This window comes from Drosophila guanche, unplaced genomic scaffold, assembly GCF_900245975.1.
Source record: "Drosophila guanche unplaced genomic scaffold, DGUA_6, whole genome shotgun sequence".
NCBI lineage: Eukaryota > Metazoa > Arthropoda > Insecta > Diptera > Drosophilidae > Drosophila > Drosophila guanche.
In genome coordinates, this window is record NW_022995743.1 from 10850617 (window position 1) to 10871014 (window position 20398).

Below are 20398 nucleotides of genomic sequence, written 5' to 3' on the forward strand. Positions count from 1 at the left end.
CACAATCGGCCAAGTCAACGAATGCAGCGGCATGGCATTCGGCGCGAAGTGCATTCACCCCGCGACCGATCGGTCTTTGATTGATTGATAAATGTATATCTACATATGTAACAACCAACTGCAACAGAGGTGTAGTATATTAAATAAACAAATGCTCCAAACATTTCATGTTAAATAGTTCAACAAACGATTCTTAACTTGGCAGTCGACTTGTGGCCCAGCCATAGCCATGTGCACAGCTGCTTACAGCTATCATAATAATATTAATAATGTTTTAGGTTCCTCCTCTCCTCTCCTCTCCTCTCCTCTTCTCTCCTCTTTGCACTAAATTCTAGTTTAACGTTTTTAACCTCACTTTACTGCAGCTCAATTCACTCCATCTCCACTTTACGGCACGGATCATCTGTTTGTCTGTCTACTAAAGCTTATAGAACACTGTCTCAGGGTTTGTGTTCTCTGTATCTCTCTCTGTGTTAGGCACTCTCGATAAGGCTGAAGGCACACGCACATTACACTTAGTCTAATCTTAACGTATCAAGTACTTGCGGAACTTGCAACCACGCTTCCCAGGGGCTTGCTCAATGCCTCTGCAATGCCTCAGACATGCGACATCAATCTTAACATCGAATGATTGGCAATTAGTGTTGGAACAACAACCTTAAGTGGCGCGCGCGAACCCGAACCCGAACCCGAGCCCGAACCCGAACCCGTGCTCGGTATCAAGAAGACAGTCGCTGGGCGTCTCGTTGTCTGGCGTTGAAATGCTGTCTATGCGGCCGGCAGTGGTGTGATCTTCTCGTTGCGTGCCTGCTCCCACCTGGCCACGCAGGTGAGCGGGTAGCAGAGGAAGGCGGACAGCAGGATGAGGCCACCGGCAAAGTAGAATGCCATATCATAGCTCTGGGTCGCTTCGTACAGGGCGCCTAAAGAAAAGAAACAAAATCAAATTCAGTATACGGATACGGATCTGTGGCGCACTCTGACTCACCTGCAATGGGTGTGCCAAAGGTGGCAGCCAGACCCTGGAAGAGCATGAGGAATCCATAGGCATTGGTCAGCTTCTCGAGTCCAATCAGTTCCACGGCAATCAGCGAGCGCAGCGCCGAGAAGCAGGCAATGCAGACGCCAAAGAACACAGCAAAGATCCACTGGCTGGTGGTGTTGATGATGACACCACTGGCAATGGTGGCAATGCCGCCGGCAGTCAGCGCAAAGTTATTCAGCCAAAGCGGCTTGACGGCAGGGAAGGAGCTGATCGAGCCGCACACAATCCTAGCAATGGTATTGACCAAGCCAATGGCAGCCAGTATGGCGGTGCCCTCATCCGGGGTCATGCCACCGGCTATGGCACGATCCTGCACGAAGCCAAAGGGCACGAAGAAGCCCATCATGGTGAGGAAGCCACTGACGGCCAGGCACATGAAGGATGCGGACTTGAGCAGGCTTGTGTCCAGCATGGTGGACAGCGTGCGGCGCACGGCCTCCGGGCAGATGCGGCAGCCCTTCTGGCGATCCTGCAGCATGTCCTGCTTGGTGGGCAGACGCGTGACGGACATGTGGTAGGCCAGCGAGGTCTGCGACTGGTACTGGGGTATCCTAGTGAGCGAGCCCGAGAAGAAGATGTCGTCCCTGTACATGGGCCGCGACGTGGATGTCGGCTGTCCGTGATGTCCATCATTGGCGGCGGCGGCTGCCCGCTTGGCCAGATCCTGGGGCCTGCGTCCGGAGACTGTGTGGCGACGCGCCTGAATGGTCACTGGCTTGGCATCCGTCTCCAACAGATTGTCGTTCTCGGCCTCCTCCTCGTTCTCGCCCACCGTCGTCAGCTCCTTGTGCAGGTTGAAGGTCAGCTGCTGTGGATCCCCGTTGGGCGTTGTCGGCTGTGACTTGCGCAGCTGCTTCAGCTCGGTGCCCTTGCTGCCCGCCGCCGTGCCCGAGGGACGGCGCTCTAGGTTCATGCCCTTGAAGATCTCCTGGGCAGTGGGATAGTGATTGCGCTGCGAGGCGCCCATGTACGTGTTGTGTGCGGAGTTGGGCATGGAGTAGGCGAAGCGTCCCTCGGGCAGTGGCTTGGTGAACGCCGCCTGATGGAGCTGCGGCGTGGGTGCCACTTGGTTGCCATGGCCATTAAGCTTGCTCTTCTCCTGCTCCTCGCCGGCCTCCTCATTGGTCGCCGACAGTGTGATCGGCTGGATGGGCCGGAAGGCCAGTCCGAACAGAGCGCAGGACATGACAATGATGCCCTGAACGGCCAGGGTGTGCCGCCAGCCCATCTGCAGCAACGAGGTGGTCAGTGGGGCAAAGACAAAGGTGCCCACACCGGAGCCGCACATGGCGACGCCCGTGGCCAGGGCGCGCCACTTCTCAAAGTAGAAGCCAATGATGACCACCGCTGGGATGTAGACCATGCAGAAGCCAATGCCGCCCAGCACGCCGTAAATGATGAACAGAAACTCCACGCTGGTGGCAAAGTACGACAGCCCGAAGCAAATGCCTGCGAAAATGGCGCCGGATATGGTGACAGCGCGGAAGCCGAAGCGATTGGCCAGCGCACTCACAAAGGGACCGGCCATCAGGTAGCAGCCACTGAGCAGCGACGAGACGAACGACACGTACGCCTTGCTCACATTGAACTCTGCCATGAGCTCCTTCTGTATCATGGGGGAGCAGAAGACGATGCCATCGATCACCGTGCAGCAGAGGAAGGAGGCGACCATCACCACCCAGGCCCAGCCGCTGTCCGGTGGCACCACAACGGCTGCCTCTTCAATTTCCTCTTCATCCTCCTCCACATTGTTCTCCGCCTTCTTGATGACAATTTCCTGCTTCGGCTTGGGCACCAGCGCACGGGCTGATGTCAGCTCGTCCTGTGATTTCGTTTGCTGTGTGGTGGCCATTGCGGGGCTACAGAGAGAGAGAGAGAGAGAAGAGAGAGAGAGGATCAGTATAGATCTGCCCACATCTGCTGTTTGGATGTTATGCAAAATGTTTACCCAATCGCCGCCCAATGGCCTTCACTTTCGCTTTTTGCCGTGGGCCGCATTGCGTATACGCGCCGCACCCCCCAGAATATACTCGTATTCCCATGGATAATTCTATTTTTAAGTGTCACGTGCCCACAACCACACTCGAAGCTCGCTTCGAGCAGGTGGATCATACACAAATATCTGCGCGAGAGATAGCCAAAGGTGTGTGCGGATTGTGGAAGGTTTTTGCTGTTTATCAGATAAAACGTCAATAGGTGAGTGAAAGAGTGCTGCGTGGGGGATGGTTTCGGATATTGTTGGGATGTCAAACGTCAGGCCAATGCCAGGGCTAGCCGAATGTGCGTCAACAGTCGCAGAACAGAAAAATATCAAATGGAATTTTGCAATTATGTAGCCAAAAAACGATTCATAAGAGGAGAAGATCTTTCTGTATGCCAGTCACACAGCAGCACAGCTCTCTCTCTCTCTCTCTCTCTGTTGCCTTTTCGTGTGATTATTTGTCTTGTTTGTTGAATCTTGCGGCTAACAAACTTTTGGCCTTGGAACCTGTTGCTCCGCTGCCTTAATCTTATCTAAGGCAAAACTTAGGGTGGAGTGTAAATCCCGTCTGACAGATTGTCGAAAGGCTTGCAGCACTGTAACCGAGTGGCTGACAAGTTATCCTAAATGATCCCACAAACAAGTGTGTCTCTTGGTGGTAGCCACAGTAGTCCCAGATAACAGAGATTGTTGCTGGCTGATGGGTTTACAATCAGATAAAGCCGGATAAGCGGCAGCTGAGCCCTTTCAGACCGCTGTCTACGGGTGTCTACGTTCCATAAATTAATTGATTACTCCTCCAGATTTGGCCTTATCGCAGCGGATTTGCTTTGCCTTTGGCTGCTCCAGATAGAGCGGGGGATTCGTACCTGGCAACGTAGCCGCGTGGCACCACGCGCCCTGATAATTGCGTTTCCTTTATGGCTGAATTTTTGGGTATGCCATTGCCATTGACCAAACCAATTTATGGTAGCCCATAAAGGCCATAAAGTAGCGATAGGCCACACAGAAACAGTCGCACAACCCTTGTAGAACTTTTTGTTTGTTATGCAATCGAAAAGTCCCCATCCAGCGCCAGCAACACACCCAAACGAACCCGATCCGCGCCGCGTATTTCAGATTTTGTTTTCATTTTCATGCACAAATGACCACGCGGCTGGTATGAGAAAGAACTTGGAACCCAAGAGCTGAGAACTGAGCACTGAGCACTGAGCACAGAGAAGAGCGGCTCGAGGAGGAGGAAACCCTTCAAGTGTCTTGCCATAACTGGCTTGCAACCAGCCACTAGGCGCAGCAGTGGCACTGCCAACGCCTATAAATAGACAATCCACGCAAAACCCTTCTCCACCCCTTTCAGCATTTACTGGCTGTCCGATCCCATACTGTGGCCACATCGAAGTGTTTCTTGAGCTACAAATTGTCTCAGGACGCACCCAAAGTGGTACTTTGACTTTGCCTTAGGGTTCTGCGGGTATGAAAACTATCCACTGGGATATGTCGAGGAGTCAGCAGGGAGATTGCAGCTCCATTTATAAGAATATAGCTATAGAAATCGTTTAATGTTGGTCTTTAATCAGAGTTGATTGAGTTCCCCTTTTGTTTTGGTTAGAGTATTTCCCGCTTTGAGTTCAACTTTTATACCCATTTCTCTCCTCTTTTGTTTGCTCTCTCTGGGTTGGGCACAGCAAGTGGCTGCTCCTGTGGCTCCTGCCTGGTAAGCTAATCCCGCAGCGAGCAAACATTTGCCTCCCACCCATCCATCATGCGAGAGCAGGCGTTGGCCAGTAAATGACCAGACCCGAGGGGTAGGGAGGGTCGACAGTTGTCGAAGAGCCACTTGTGGCTGTTGACAGCGTTTAAATTGATGCCCGATGACGATTGGAACTAATAAATGTTATAGGTGGCTAATCCGCACATATGGCTGGGGGTCGAGACAGACAGAATGACAGACAAAACGGAAGGAAGAGGGCTGCAAAGTAGACGGCAATGTTCTTAAGATGTTTTCTTTATCGCTGTCTCGCTCTGTATATCTCTCTCTCTCTCTCTGTGTGTGTGTGTGTGTGTGACACTATCCCATCTATGTAGTACATGGCTTTACTTTATTTTTAACCTGCAACCAGCCACAGTAGGCTTCCCGTCCGGTTCTTCAACGGAGTGCAGTGCGTATTCCCATTTGCTGGCGACAGGTTTCAACCATTCAAGCGCCGCAATTTGTAGGTACAAGTGAAGCAAACGTTAAGCAACTTTATGCTCAAAATATTAATTAGCTTGGCCAAGCTGCAGGTTCGCTTCCCGCCTAAAATGGTGCGAGCACCTTAAATGGCAGCTCGCAGAGCGATGCCCAGAGGGGCACACCGAATCGTGCATGCCCTGCTCTACACACAATCCCACACTCCACACTCCACTCGAGGTGCTCCCATTTGGAGACACTTCAGGGCAGCTGCTGTCAAGTTCATTGAACGACTGTCGTTGTCGGCCTTTCACCCAGAGCGGGTCCAAGGAGTATGCCATATCTTATGTGTTCTGTGTTGTTGTTCCACTGGCAAGTTGTATCTTTCGGGGCTTCTGTCTGTCGCTGACACAGTTCTCTATCTCTCAGCGGGACAGAGGGATAGGCCGCGTCCAACTACTCGTATCAGACAGCTGTTGGCGCGTTGACCACACACCACACACCACACTATCGGCATGAACAAAGGCCCCGCGACAATTAGTGGAGCGATCAATGGTCGGGTTTCGAGTTTGTACGGGGTCTAGGGTCCGCTCTTTTTTTGTCGGAAGTAGAGCATGGTATTCATAATCAATTAACATGTTTAAATTATGGAAAATAAGTGCAAGTCGCACAATTACGCTGCCTCCAGGCCCCCTCTTCAATTCCTGTTCAAATGGAAATCGAGAGTCATCAATCGATCGAGACTGGCTTCCATCCAGATTGGTGGAGAGTCGTGATTTGTTGTGTATGTCAATTGTTATTTATACATTCGTTTATTGGGTTATCTGCACGTGGCTTTGTCAGGCACTTCCCCATACACACGCGCACACATGACGCACAGCCTCTGTTTTCACATCTCTCTCTCTCTCTCTCTCTCTCTCTCACGGCTCTGTTTGAGTTTTCAACTGACCCCGAATCGGGCGATCCACCCAATCTGAACTGATCTGATCCGACCCCGACATTGGCGCCAAATTGTTGTTGCTTTTGTGCTCTGCTTTTGCTGTTTTTCAAACCCAGTTCCAGTTCCAATTCCGATTCCCTCATCTGATAAGCCGAGCAAGGAAGCAAACAAACTGCAACTGCAACTGCAACTGCCTGTAATCAGCTGTAAATATTGATTGTCAATCAACGTTGGGTGTGGAAAAATTTCAAAAAAGATTTCCCAAAAACAGTTTGAAATCCACGGCCAGTCGTTGGCACGCAAGCGCACCCAGCCAGAAAGCTGAAAGAGAGTCAACAATCCGAAACTCAACCGCAGAGAATTCTTTCAATTTTTCGGTTTGCCTCAGTTATTCGGCAGTGAGTGGGGTAAATTGCAAATGCAGTAAACATGTTTACTCCTCGCCCAAGTATAATTCAGTTTTATGTATTATTTTTTGGTTTTTTTGCTGGCTGCTAATTAAAATCAAAATTCGAGTATCGAAAAGTAGATTTCAACATGCCAATCTCTTGGCCAGGCTAGAGTTTGTAGCTCTGGCTCCGACGCATATTGATTAATTACCACGAAACGCAATTAGTGGCTGCGGGGAGGGGCTTAAATTGGGTCATTGGCATCTTGCAGTTCTAATGCTTCACGGCCCATCGATATGGCTATGAATATGGATATGTGCCTGTGCCTGTGCTTGTGCCTCGGGTTTCGATTGCGCTTCAGTTTTGAGTTTTATCTTCGATTAGCGGCTATTTTGTTTGCTTTTTACCGGCAACCGGTTGTCAGATGGAAATCATTTTGGAGCTACCACGCGTAGAGAGACCAGAACCTTGGGGGTGAATGCCAAAAACTGGATGGCTGACTCACGCGAGGGACGGGCCCCGAGAGAGATCGGAGATTGGGATTTGCATTTGCATTTGCATTTGAAGAGGCTGCAATCGCGACATTATTTAACAATTTAGAGCTGTATGTACAGCAGCAGAGAAGAGGCTCGTTATGTACTACCTATTATCGATCTAAGGTAAGCTCATTTACTCTTTGTTCAAGTTCAGGGAGAGGCAACAGACGACAGAAATGACAGCAAACAGCACAACACAAGGCAACAAAGACGGCTGAGAAATTGCGCCACAAAAGGCGCTTGAAAGCCGTTTACGAGTGCGTTGTGCTGCCGGTTCCTGGTATAAGTTAGCGTTTCCCTTTTGGCCACAATCGAAGTGGGAACTTTTCTTGGACTCTGCTGAAGTTCTGCCCTCAAGCTAACTGCTTGTGTGTGTGTGTGTGTGTGTGTGTGTGTGTTTTTGGACACAAACCCGTTTTGAGCCACAGATGGGCTGCATCGATGGTGTGTCTCTGTCTCTTACCTCTATGTTTTCCTCTATGTTGTGGCGTTGCAGCCCTGTTGGTGTCGTTGTCGCTGTCTCGAGTGCGTTTACGAGTGTTATAAAACAAAGTTCTGTTCTTATTTTTGGCGCGCTGCAAAGAATGTTTTTTGTGGTGTCAGAAAGCGAAAGTAAGCGGACGCCGGCACACTAAAAGCGAAAGTTAAAAGTCAACGGCAGCAGCAGCAGCAGCAGCAGCCGCACACCAGCAACATCAACAGCTACAACAACAACAACATCGTGCGGAACCGACAGCAGAAGAAGAAGAAGCAGGATCGGCCTGAAGCGAAACAACACGCTTATAAATACTTCTGTTCTGGCACATATGTATCAGTATCTGATTATACATATGTCCGCCGCATACATATGTATGCATAGAAATATGTAGGCGTGTGTGTGCGTACGCGTCGTGTATATGTGTATATGTGGAGCATATAAATGGGCGCTGCTGTTGTGCTCCGTTCTTGCGTTGGCTGCTCGCTGATGTGCCGTTGCTTTCTTTGCTTTGTGGTTTGGGGTCTGGTGTTCGACTATTTGCTATTTGCTTTTACTTGTTTCCTTTTCGAAATACTGCCGCACGGGGACCCTGATCTGATCCGGCTCTAAAAGCGATGCGAGCGACGCGACGGACTGAAGATAACTAAGGGGAAATCAGAATGTGTTGGCAGTATAAACCGCACAGCACAGCACAAGCTAGCAGCAGCAGCAGCAGCAACAGCGGCGCAGCGGCAGCAGCGAGGCAGTTTATCAGCCAGACTTTTGCGCGTGTGTGTGTGTGTCGCTCAAGTTCTGCTGAATGGGGAGGGGGGCATGGCTCCGATCGGGTCAACCTCCAGTGTTACATACCGAAATGCCCGGAGAGTCACTGCAGCACGAGCTGCAGGATGATGGCCAAAAGGGAAAGAGTTCGAGAAAGAGCCAGAACGAAAGAGAGTGAAAGAGAGAGCGTTTGCCGGTTGCCACTGTGTGTGTGTGTGTGTGTGTGTGTGAGAACCAAAATGGCCCGAGAACAAACTTTCCGGCGACGTATACGCAATGCAAAGAATCAACTAGTTGCTGCTTCTGCCTGTGTTTCTTTCTCTGTTTCTTTTTTTTTTCTTCTTTCTGTTTCCCTTTCCTCCTGTATCATTATTTGGGAGTGTTCTCTCTCTCGCTGGCTCTCTGCATACCCCGCTCTCGTATGGCACACGGGTATATTGAACATGTGTTTGTGGCAGTCAAATAATACCAACAATTTGGCATCTATTAATAAATCAAATACAACCCATTAGCGGGTATTTTAAAGTCGGAATGTTGACTTTAGTGCTCTCTCTTCTTACACAGAAAACATCAATTAGAAAAAACTTTTGTATTTCGCTTTCAAATTATGCCAACAAGCCAACACAGTTTTTGTGTGTGTTTGTATTTCGTGTTCTCCTGCTGTGTTGCTGTTGTTGGTTAGTCTCGTTTTGGGCTTTTTCCACTACCAAAGAGATAAATGAGAAATGGTGAATGGAGCCCATTCATGTTCTGGGGACTTGAGCACCGCGCTGGACACCTTACCGGTGTCTTTGCACTCCACGCGCACAGACAAAGATGGCCGAAACTGTTGCCAGAAATTATGAAATAACTACGCAATATTTTATAATAAATAATTAACCGGACGCAGAGTGCGGTGGTAGGAGGTAGTGGATGAGGATTTGCGTGACGATTAGACCCAGTGGAACCAATTAATACGCTCGCAGGGTCTTGGCAAATTCTTTATCTGTCTGCCATTTATCCGGCATGACGCTCTGGCTAGGACAGGCGCACTGTTGATGAATTCTTCTCTGAGTACACTCTTGTCTCCATGATATGGCTCAAATTTCCATTTCTCGTTTCGATATCGAGGCAACGAATCATCCAATTTTTCGGTGACTTTGAGTTTTGATTGATAAGCCACGGCGCGGTACCCCGCCCGGAACCCCGTGGTGCAGTGATAAGCACCTCAAATTATGTGGCCATGGGTGCCTGGAACGTCATAAAAAATATATTAGATTAGACAAATTAAGTTATTTTCTGTACTCGCAGCTAAAATCTTACCTAACCTAGGTAGATTTGGTGTTTATTTCGTAATCTCATTCATGCAACGCAAACCAGCAGAGTGTTGGTGCATGTCACTCTGTACGGGAAATATAATTATACAAAATAAACAAATATTTATTTTCATCTAAAAATCTCACTCGAACTCAAGTCAAGCACATTTCTTCAATCTGACGCATCGATCCTTGATCAGATCAATGTCATTTTGCAATTATGAATGTTCAACCTGATTTTATTTTAAGTTTCGGTTCTGAACGCTGAAACGAAAACAAGTCCGCACCCAGATGCTGTCCAACGACCAAAACGATGATGATTCATCATTATATTTGGGTGGAGCTTGAAGGATGCTGGTGCAGCATACAGAAATGAGTTTCTAAAACTGGAATAAATTCGTGAGTGCTATCTTAATTACGCACTTCTGTTTCAAATAATATGAAATTTGAAATTCGGTTATTTGCGGAGGTGCTTTCAGAGAAATCCATCTTGTATATCGATAGTCATCCGCAAATCAATGCAACACTGGCTGTGCACAGTGTTGTGTTACACATGTTTTTACCATTCCACACTTCAATACCGCTCTAGTCCTATAGTCTAGATACCAAAAACGATAAACAAAAATAGTGTTAGATCTTTGTCGACCAGGAGGGTTTTTAAATATATTGAGGTACAATGTACTTCAAGTAACGAGGAATGATCAATTGACAAAACAGTATTATTTTCTGCATACTTTCTATTTTTGAGGTAGAAGTTCGTTTTTTCCCATGAAATATTTTTGGTAAATTAAAACACATGGGATATCGAAACTCCCATTTTCAAATGTTCCTCTGGGGTAATTTCTTTTTCGCAATACAGGGATTATCATCACATCGTTTTTTTTACCATTGACAACACTAATATGTATGGGCCGCAGCTTTTATAAATAAGTGGGCAGCCCTGTTTCCAGGAATGTAGGTATATTTACGGTATATTTTTAAAATTATACGGTACATTTTGGTCTATTTTTTAGGGTTGTGCAGTATATTATATCGATAATTCCGCGGTCGCAATGGTCACACTGGCTTCCTCTTTCTTTTATTTCCGCCATTGCCTGAGATAGTTGGAAAATCATGGGTGAGTTGTTAAAAAGAGTGTTTTTTGTGTGAAATAAACAAACTGTGTCGCAAAACAGTGTATAAATGGAGTTTATAATGTGGTGCGGCTAAAACAGTAAGTGAATTTACGTTGAGCAACCTCAGAGTCTTGGTCCCACCAAAAAGACCAAGAGTTGAAACTTTCGAGTTTGCAAAAATCCATTGAAATGGAATGAATCATGGAAGTTAATGGGCTAATATCTTGTTATAACAATGGACTAGAGCTCACAGCCCAAAATGCAAGTGATATTTAGCAAGAATATTGTGTTTAACAAAATTTGCAAGAATCATTCGATATAACCTCACAAAGGCGAAGCCGACTAAACTGCCATTTGTTTACATTGTGTTGCCGCACTCGATGCCGTAGTGAAGCTCGATTTAATCCAATTACTTGATTATTTGCAGGCAAACCAAGAGGTCTGCGCACTGCCAGAAAGCATGTGAACCATCGTCGCGACCAGCGTTGGGCCGACAAGGACTACAAGAAGGCTCATTTGGGCACCAGATGGAAGGCCAATCCCTTCGGAGGTGCTTCCCACGCCAAGGGTATTGTGCTCGAGAAGGTGTACGTACAGTCGTTGCTTTCCAAAAGTGTTTTCTTTTTCAAGTGTGTTTGCGTGTGCCAAAAGAATCAGCGTCTTGACGCCTCGCAGTATATTTTTGTGTTTTGTTGTGTCTGAAACGCAAATCACAGGATTATACTGTGAGATGCAGGTCGTCCTAGCTTAGCAGTGATAATGCCTTTGTATTACATACCAAATGTGTAGCCAACTGTATGCTGATCCATTGAAATTTGTTTACTTGCAGTGGCGTTGAAGCCAAACAGCCCAACTCTGCCATCCGCAAGTGCGTGAGGGTCCAGCTCATCAAGAACGGCAAGAAGATTACCGCTTTCGTGCCCCGTGACGGTAGCTTGAACTACATCGAGGAGAACGACGAGGTCCTGGTTGCCGGTTTCGGTCGTAAGGGTCACGCCGTCGGTGATATTCCCGGTGTGCGCTTCAAGGTTGTCAAGGTGGCCAACGTCTCTCTGTTGGCTCTTTACAAAGAGAAGAAGGAACGCCCAAGATCTTAGATGATGATACGTCTAATCTTCTTTCCAGACACAGAGTTAGGGTTTTACAAAACTAAATAAACAAACAAAAAACAATACAAAAAAAAGCAAAGAACTCAATTTAATTGGCTTTATTTTAATTTTAATTATAGTTCTTAAATATATTTAGTTGAATGTGCGAGAACCGACGACGAGCTAATCAAGAAAATGCGACGGTGCGATGCGTCTTTATGCTCCACCGATATATAGGCAAAAATGTTACTGCCGACTCTCGTCTGGTGATGCGCCGGAATCCGGTTCCTGCTAGTAACGTCCGGGATTGTTGTTAAAGTTGTTTGTCGGCTGACGACGCGGGCGAGTGCCGCGCGGACGTTGACCGCCGCGTTGATTGTTGTATCCACGATTAGTGGGTGAACCCTGATCACCCTGCATATTGGGATTGTTTGGCCCATCAGAACGCTGCCACACAATGCGTGAACGATTCTGGTTCGTGTTTGGATTCCCACGTGTCCTGCGAACCCCGCGGTTGGTGTTGCTGTTGTTATTGTTGTTGTTGGGCGGCAAGCCACTGCGCAGGTTGCGATATCGCGTGTTATCCGACGGTGAAGTGGCCTCTGCCTCACGTCCCTCCTCCTTTAAAAAGATAAATTTGATTGTGCTTGAATGTTGAACAGCTGCTGAAGGTAATGGTTAGTAGCGATCAAGGTGGACAAGGGAGACTTGAACAATAATAAAAACTGAAGTTAGTAGCATGCAGCCGGGAGTTTCACCAACCTGCACCCGCACAACCAGCCCAACGCCACTGGCTAATGGTCAGAGATTACGCTATCTTTGCTAAAAGCGTCGCCTTCTTACCTCAACACCCACTGCCTGCTTCTCACCCTCTGAGGAGACGCCATCTGTGCCTTCGTTGGCCTCACCCGAACCGCCTTCCGCTTGATTTGGCTGATTATCCGACAATTCAGACTGACTTGTGCCTACATTTTGATCTGCAAATGTCAACAGGTTAACTTTAAATTCCTCATCGAGCATCGTGCATCTGCTTACTTTCGTTCCCGAGCTGCTGTGAGTCTTCACCCTGGCCAGGTTCCAGCGTCTCCTCGGCAAATGCCTCGTCAGCCTCGCAGATATCTTCTGCTCCGCCCAAGTCACTCTCGCTGGGTAGTTTGCTGGCGGCATCGGCTGCATTGGTTTCGGCTGCCTCGTTTGGCTTTTGGGGTAATGCTGCTGCTGTGCCTTCGCCACTGGGTCCAGCACTCTCGTCGGGCGCCACAGCTGCGGTTCCATCTACCTCTGCTGTCTCCACACGCGCCGGCTGCTCACTAAAGTTGGACACTTGCGGAGAGCTAACAATCTCCACGGAGCTGCTGGAAAGTCTTCAAATTAAACACTGCATCAAGAAGTCTTTCCCGGACTTACCTCTCCAAACGCCGAGATGCTGCTGCTGCTGATGATGTCGAGGCGACCGCCTGCTTCCATGGGGAGGTCTCGGCCTGTGGCAATTTGGCTGGATTCGAAGACTCTCCGCTGCCGCTGGTGATGGCCTGGCTCTGGTTGTTCTCCTGCGTAGAGGCAGAGGCAGCGGCGGCCACCACTGCAGCACCAGCTTGGTTGTCCAGCAATTGGCTCTCCTCTTGCACCTGCAGCTGCTGCTCCTCAATGTCCACCTCGTTGTTGTCCTGAGCGTCGGACGCCATCTCATTCTCATCGTCAGCACCATCGTTGTCCATGTCATTGTCCTGCTCGTACGAGTCCTCGTAGCCCTCCTGATCGGCCTCGCCACCGTCGACGGGTCCATCATCGGCATCCGCCAAGACATCGTCCTCATCGTCAGAGTCCACCACCTGAATGTCGTCCTCCTGATCGCGCTGTGACGAGGTGGGCATCTGATCAACGTCCATGCCAGAGTCGCCAATGTGCGTGGCGGACAGCTCCTCACTGTGCATGGGAGCACGCAGACGCTTCATCTTCTCGGGCACACCATCCTCGGTATTGGTGGAGTCTCCTTCCACGTCGCGCGGACGCTTGATGCCAATGGAGGAGCAGCCTGCCTGAGTGGTGGTCACATTGCTGCTGGACGGTGTGTGGCGGCTGTGACTGCTGACAACCGTCGAGGAGCTGCTGCTGCTGCCGGATGTGCTCGGCTGCTGGCTCTGCTGGCTCGCGTCCTGCACACTGGGATTCGCCGTTGGATTCGGTGTGGAAGTCGCTGTCGATGTGGAGGTAGAAGTCGACGAGGAGCCCTCCACGCGTGGCGACACCAAAGCGACGACCTGCTGCTGCGATCCTCCTGCAAATAGCTGCGAATCATTCTGCTGTGGATGCTGCACGCTCTCCGCTTCCTGGGAACTCTCAGCGGCAGAGGTGGCGCCCATGGGTGGTATGGCGGCAACCGCTACAGCCGCAGAGCTCGTCGATGGCATGTAGTCTGTGTGTGAAGATGTGGGCGATGAGGAGGCCATCGATTCCAAGGCGCCACTGCCTGTGGTGTGCACCTGCTGCTGCGGCGGCACCAAGGCCGTGTTGGCCACCGCCGAGCTGCTGCCGCTGGCCGATGCTGATGTTGTAGATGTCGACGAAGAGGATGTGGAAGCACTGCCCGCCGACGGTTGCTGGCTGGTGGGCAAGATGGCAGCCGTGCGGCTGTTCTGCACCGAAATGGGCCGGATGCTGGCCAAGGGTGTCTCCCCGCCACGCCAGGGCGTGACAGTGGCCGACTGCTGGACCGTGGCCGACCCGGACATGGGCTTCACATTGGCCGTGCGCGGCGATGAGGACTCTGATATGTTGCCCTTCTCGGCGACAGAGCTCGTCGAGGGTTTGGTCGACTGCTGGGAGCCCAATTGGCGCGTGAGTTGATTGATGCGCATGTGCAGCGACTCATTCTCGCGGGTGAGCCGCAAGTTGACCTCCTTGTTGGCGGCAATACTCTCCTGCAGCTCCTTCTCCAGACGGGCAACGTTCTCGTCGTATTGGGTTTTGTTGCTGGCCAGCGTGGCCTCCTGATTGACCAGATCCGTTCTGGCCACTGTCAGATCCTGTATGAGCTTGTCCACCTTCACCTTGTGCTCCTGCCGCACGGCATTCGCATCGGTCTCGGGTTCGGTTTGGCGACTCTTCAGAGCATCATTCTCACTGGTCACCTTCTCCAGCTCCTCCTTGGCGGCTCTGTACTGATTGCCAAGTTCATCCAGCTCGGAGCGTACCTTCTCCAGATCGGCACTGATGTCGGCGCCACCCTGTTGCGCCTGCAGACTTATGTAGCCTTCCCTGTAGCGCTTGGCCACCTTGCGCAGGGCCAACTCCTTGGTGTCCTTTTCCTGCAGAGCCTTCTCCTTGGCATCCAGCTCGTCGGTGGCCTTCATTAGTTCCTCCTCCTTCTGCAGCAGGCGATTCTTCAGCTCCATAATGTCCTGCGTCTGTCGTGAGTTTGCCTGCCGCAGATTTATGGTCTCCTCCATCTGCTTCTTGCGTGCATCGTCCAGGGCTTGCAGTTTGCCCATCAACGCTGGCAGCTCCGACTTCAGTAGGCCAATCTCGTCGGTTTGCTTCTTGCTGAGTTCCCTTTCAGCCGTCAGCTGCTTGGCCAGATTCTCGCGCTCCGTCTGGATGCGCTTGAACTCCTCCGGATTGCGATTGCTCTTCTCCACGAGGACATTGGCACGCTGACGCCACTTGACGGCTTCGGTGCGCAGCGAAGTGTTCTCCAAATTGAGTTCCTCAATCTTCGAGGTTAGCTCCTTGTTGCTGCACTGCAGCGGGAACAGTTCCTTCTCCAAACTCTGTATGCGGCTCGTGAGCTCCTCCAGCCGCTGTGTCAGACTGTTGCGCTCCTCCCGCAGAATGCGATTGCTATCTGTGATGGCGTCCAGGGTCTCGATCTTGCGCAACACCTCAGCGTACTTGAAGGTGGAAATAACCTCAGTCTGGTTCTTGGAGCGCTCCTGGTTGAGACAGACAGTCACCTCGTCCAACTTCTTCTGCATAATTGTGAGCTCCGACTTGAGACGCGCATTCTCGGCCTTCATAATGTCCATCTTGGCCACGCACAGATCCTTCTCTTGGCGCAGGAACTTGATGATCTTCAGCAGCTGCTCATTGCTGCGTATCTCCTCCGCAGCCAAGCCCGAAATATTGAGACTTTGGTCCGCATCCAGTGCCAGAGATTCGTTCAGCAAGGAAGTGTTCGTGCCCGACTGACTCAGGGCCGTCAGCTTGGTGGTGAGTGCCTCAATCTGGTCGTGCAATGTGGCATTCAAAGCATTCAAATCGGCCACGCGTTTGTCCGTCTCCTCCTTCTCTTTCTCCAGCAGACTTTGGGCCTCGGCATTCGCCTTGACCAGCTCATCGTGAGCGGCCTGCAGCGACTCCTGTCCCGCCTTCAGCTGGTTCAGCTCATCCCTCAGCTTGTAGTTGTCGGTCTTCAGCTTGGTCAGGTCTTGGATATCAGCCGAATGCTGCACCATTTCGTTGGCATACTTTACTTCCACTTCGTGCAGCGACTCGGCCAGCGTAGTGTTCTCAGTGCGCAGCGTGCGGATGGTGCGACCCGATTCGGTGAGCTTCTCGAGCACAGTCTTCATCTCATCCTGGGCCACCTTCACCTGATCGGTTTGGTTAATACTCTTGGTCTGTTCGGTGACATTGAGGAGCATTGCCTCGGCCTCCAGCTCATCGATGCGTGCCCTCAGCTCTGTCTCGGCGCTCTTCAGCTTCTTCATCTCATCCTCGTGATTGGCCACCATCTCGGAGTGCAGCTCGTGCAGACGCTTTACCTCGGCCTCGGCAGTCTGCGACATCTTGTAGAACTGCTCGCCATGCGCACGCAGCGAGATCAGCTCCTTCTGCAGCGATTCAATCTCAACAGCGGCCTGGTTGTACTTCAGCTCGAATTCTCGTGCGCGTTTGTTGGCTGCCGACACCGGATTCTCGTTCATCGAGGGCGTCAGGCTCTCCTGCAGCTTCTTGCTTAGCTCGTTCACCTGCGTAACCTTTTGGGCCAGCTCCTCGCGTACACTCACGAGCTCCGCTTGCCACTTTTCTGCCTGCTGCCGCTCTTCTTCCTTCAGCTTGATGGCAGTTTCGGCTTGACGTTTGAATTCGTTCACGGTCTCCTGGAACTTTTCCTGCTCCTCTTGCTGGTGTCGCCGCTGGGCGGCCAGCTCTCGCGCCGCATCATCCAGCCGCTGCTCGAGGCGAAGGCGTCCCTCAGTCTCTGAACGCTCGAGATTGGACTTGATAAACTCCAAATTGTTGAGCAGCAGCGACTGACTGTGCTGATCGCGATGGAAGCTCTCCTTCTCGATCTGCAGACGTGTGGCCGTGTCCTTCAGGTTGCGGTTCTCCTGTCGCAGATTGTAGGCCTCCGCTTCGGCGGCAGATGACTTTTTGTGCGCCGCCATCGTTTCATCCTTGAGCAGATGCATGGTCTGCTCGTGCTTGATGATTGTCTTCTCGTAGCTACGATTACGATCTTCCAATGCCGAGATTTGCTTCTTGCACGCCTCCACGTTCCTGTGCAGCAGATCGATCTGTTCCTTCTGGAAATCTGTGGAGTTCAGCAGCTTGCAGTTGGTGGAGGTTAGCTCGCGGACTTCCTTGCGCATCGAATCGAATTGTTCCTGGGCCAAGGCATCGTTCTTCCGCTTCTCGCTGGTGTAGTACTCGTAGTTCTCCTTGAGCGCTGCATACTTGCTTTTCTCCTCCACCAGCTGCCGCTCCAGACTCTGTATGCGCTGCTCCAGCTGGCTGACCTCTTCTCTGTTGTTGTGCTCTGCGGCCTTTGCCGATGTGTCCAGGGTGGCGGTTTCGCTGACATCCATATCCGTGGCCGAATCATCCAGACTGCGAGGCTGACGACCGAGTCTCTTTTGGGCAGCAAAGAATGACTTCTGGTAGCGCTCACACTTGGAGTTGATCAGATTGAGGGCATTGTTCTTCTCCGCGAGTTGCTCCTCCAGCAGGGCACATCTTTCCTGTGCCTTCTGTGCACGCTCCTTGTCCATTTTCAGCATATTCATATTGTATTCCTTTTCCTGCTCATCCATGGTCTGTGCCAACTCACGCGTCAGCTGCAGCAGCTTCTGATTCCTTTCCTGTAGTTGAACAATTGAATCAAAGGTCACTAGGTGTTCGGAAATGACGCCTTGCACGTTTTGGGGTTGGCTGCTGTCATCGCCCGACCTATTGTGGTGGGATACGTGGGGCACGCCTGCACGCAGGCAATTCAGTTCGTCCAGCAACGTGCACACCTGTCGGCCGAGATCCTTGGCTGAACGTTCCAGCAGATCGTTCTTCTTTGTCACCGATTTCACGTCAAAGTTAGCCCGCTCCAGCGATTCCTCCAGCCACTGTTTCTTCTCGAGCAGAGCATCACGCTCGGGGATGATCTGGTCGTAGGCTTCTTTTAGATTCTCGAAGTCCATGCGCTGCTGCTCAATCTCTGGTGCACGCTCTTCCACCTCCTTCAAAATGGATGCCACGTGCAGCTTCAGCTTGGAATTATCGAGATTCATCAGCTCCAAATCGTCGAGTGCCTTGACATACTTCGCGTACAGTTCGGTGATGGTAAAATTGGGATTGATCACGCGACTGGCAACCGCTGCACTTGGCGACATCTTGAAGATGGCCTCCTCCAGGCCCCGATCCCTTGTTTGGGTGAGCAATTTGTTTGCTTCGCTGATTTCCTTTCTCAACTCTTCGATCGTGGACGCGCGTTCTGCCAGCTCAGAGTCATGCTGCACCTTTGTGGCACTCAGTTCGGCCTGCAGCTTTTCGTTCTCTTCGTTTGATAATTTCAGCATTTCCCTTAGCTCACCGATGCCCCGCAGCAGCTCTTCCTGTCCCATCGCTTGCTGGGACTCTGTGCTCTTGAATATTTCATAGAGCTTGTTCTTGGCATCCAGCTCGTTCTTGAGCGCGGCAACGTACTGTTCCGTGGCCATGGACTGCTTGTAGGCATTGTTCGTCAGCTCCGCTATCTTGTCATTCAACTGGCCGATGGTTTCCACGGCCTGGGCGTGCTCGGCCTGAACTATTTGCAGCGCATCGCACTTCTCCCTCAGACTGTTCTCCAGCTGCATTGTGTTGATGGAGTTCTCTCGCCGAATGTTCTGCAGCTCGCTGTTGTTACGGTTCAGATCGCTGTTGAGCAGCTGAATCTCATTTTGCAGCATGAGACGCTCGCTCTCGATGCGCTGCTCCTTTGTCTGCAGGGCCACCTCCTTGCTTTGGATCTCGTCAACGCGCGCAATGGCTTCGCATTTGGCCGAGATGGCGTTCCTCAGCTGCTGACGGTAGGTGTGAAGATCCTCCTTCAGACGCTCCAGCTCCGCATTCTGGCGTTCCAACAACGTCAAGAGCGAGTCACGCTCCTCGATTATGCTGTTTTTCTCCTGCCTGAAGGACGTCGCGATATGCTCGTTGCTGCGTATAGTCTCCAGCAGATGATCACGCTCTGCGGACACTTGGTCCAGCTGAGTGCGCAGCTCATTGACATTTTGCTCGAAATTTGCCAACTTCACATTATGATCCTCGACAGCGCTCTGCAGCTCCTCCCGCTTTTGCTCAGATTCGGCTAAAGAGAAAACAATTTGATTGAAATTAAGTATCTGATTTTGTAGCCAAACAACTCACTGAGCCGATGGGCAGCAGCGCGTTCTTTGCAATATTCCCCAAAGAATTGATCGATATATGTCTGCAGCTTAATCTGCATGCCGGCTGGCATTTGCTCCAGCTCGTCTGGACCAAACACATTTCCTAATCCCTGTGGACCTCTGAGATCCATACTGTGGACAACGGCTAACACAAACTTTTGCAAAAAATTGGTTTTTCGAGCGCTAAATAAAAAATACAAATTTGGGGACGCGTCTGTATAAGTTCAGTGTTACCGCATTTCGCACAAGAAGCAGCTGAAAATACCAACAGTCGCAGCCATTGTGCAGCTATTTCGTGCAAAATGCGGAAAAAACGCTAAAAATTTGCAATAGAAATGCAATTCTATAAAATGCAACTAAATAGTAAAACAAAATATCATCCATAATCTGTATGACTGTGCAAAGGCACTTCCTTTAGCTAACTCTGAATTTGGATTTTTTCACCCATTTTTGATGAAACAGAAGCAGGCGTCTGGCTTGCAGCCGGCAAACCCCCTTCCCACCGTTGCAAACACAACATCATTGTAAATCAGCACTTAAACACACATGAGTGCATTCTAGTTTTTCCAAATGATGAACTTACCCAAACGATTAGCCGCCGCGCGGTTCTTGCAGTACTCATCTGCAAACTTTTCAATGTACCCCGACAATTTTTTTTGTACGTTCTCCGGAACGAGATTTAACTCGTCCGGCTCAAGTATGTTGTCCAACGATTGTGGACCGCACAGATCCATGTTGGCAGCGGATGTTTCTTTTATAAATGGGTTCAAACTTTACTTTTTTTTAAAACGAAACTCACAGCGAAAATAAATTCTATGGAGTTTGTGAACAGACGACAAGTAGTGTGACCGTGGACCTATCGAAAAAATATACCGCCTGATCCCCAGCAAATTACCGTAGTATATCAAAAAAGGTATTAAAATATACCGAATAGCATTTAGATTTGGTACTAAATT

General features: G+C 50.3%; 3 protein-coding genes across 7 annotated transcripts; 1 reads left to right on the forward strand and 2 right to left on the reverse strand.

Annotated features, from left to right (window-relative positions):
- Positions 1-163: 163 nt before the first annotated feature.
- LOC117592121 (monocarboxylate transporter 3) lies at positions 164-8194 on the reverse strand. The gene is made up of 4 exons (XM_034285665.1): positions 8094-8194; positions 7525-7636; positions 989-2904; positions 164-923 (listed from the first exon to the last, which is right to left on the reverse strand). Exons 3-4 carry the CDS (start codon positions 2895-2897, stop codon positions 769-771), a joined length of 2064 nt encoding a protein of 687 aa, XP_034141556.1. The 5' UTR covers positions 2898-2904; positions 7525-7636; positions 8094-8194; the 3' UTR covers positions 164-768.
- A 2426-nt stretch (positions 8195-10620) lies between these two features.
- Positions 10621-11882, forward strand: LOC117592013 (40S ribosomal protein S23). The gene is made up of 3 exons (XM_034285467.1): positions 10621-10713; positions 11139-11298; positions 11541-11882. Exons 1-3 carry the CDS (start codon positions 10710-10712, stop codon positions 11806-11808), a joined length of 432 nt encoding a protein of 143 aa, XP_034141358.1. The 5' UTR covers positions 10621-10709; the 3' UTR covers positions 11809-11882.
- Positions 11883-11903: 21 nt separating this feature from the next.
- On the reverse strand, positions 11904-20283 carry LOC117592007 (nucleoprotein TPR). Of its 5 annotated transcripts, XM_034285460.1 has the most exons (6): positions 20026-20283; positions 14985-19363; positions 13207-14942; positions 12835-13154; positions 12643-12776; positions 11904-12420 (listed from the first exon to the last, which is right to left on the reverse strand). In XM_034285460.1, exons 1-6 carry the CDS (start codon positions 20174-20176, stop codon positions 12091-12093), a joined length of 7050 nt encoding a protein of 2349 aa, XP_034141351.1. In that variant the 5' UTR covers positions 20177-20283; the 3' UTR covers positions 11904-12090. The 5 variants fall into 5 exon arrangements, with proteins under 5 accessions (XP_034141351.1, XP_034141348.1, XP_034141350.1 ...); XM_034285457.1 differs by having other exon boundaries at positions 13207-19368; positions 20031-20283; XM_034285459.1 differs by having other exon boundaries at positions 12835-13151; positions 13207-19363.
- Between the last annotated feature and the right edge of the window lie 115 nt (positions 20284-20398).

Bases quoted from the DNA above. Each gene is read 5' to 3' on its own strand.
- LOC117592121 (XM_034285665.1), bottom strand. From the start codon at position 2,897: ATGGCCACCACACAGCAAACGAAATCACAGGACGAGCTGACATCAGCC. The intron at 924-988 runs GTGAGTCAGAGT...TCTTTTCTTTAG, and splicing joins CTTTGGCACACCCATTGCAG to GCGCCCTGTACGAAGCGACC.
- LOC117592013 (XM_034285467.1), top strand. The intron at 11,299-11,540 runs GTACGTACAGTC...GTTTACTTGCAG, and splicing joins GGTATTGTGCTCGAGAAGGT to TGGCGTTGAAGCCAAACAGC.
- LOC117592007 (XM_034285457.1), bottom strand. From the start codon at position 20,176: ATGGATCTGTGCGGTCCACAATCGTTGGACAACATACTTGAGCCGGAC. The intron at 19,369-20,030 runs TTTGGGTAAGTT...AATTGTTTTCTC, and splicing joins AACCGCGCGGCGGCTAATCG to TTTAGCCGAATCTGAGCAAA. The intron at 12,421-12,642 runs GTAAGAAGGCGA...ATCTTTTTAAAG, and splicing joins AGCAGGCAGTGGGTGTTGAG to GAGGAGGGACGTGAGGCAGA.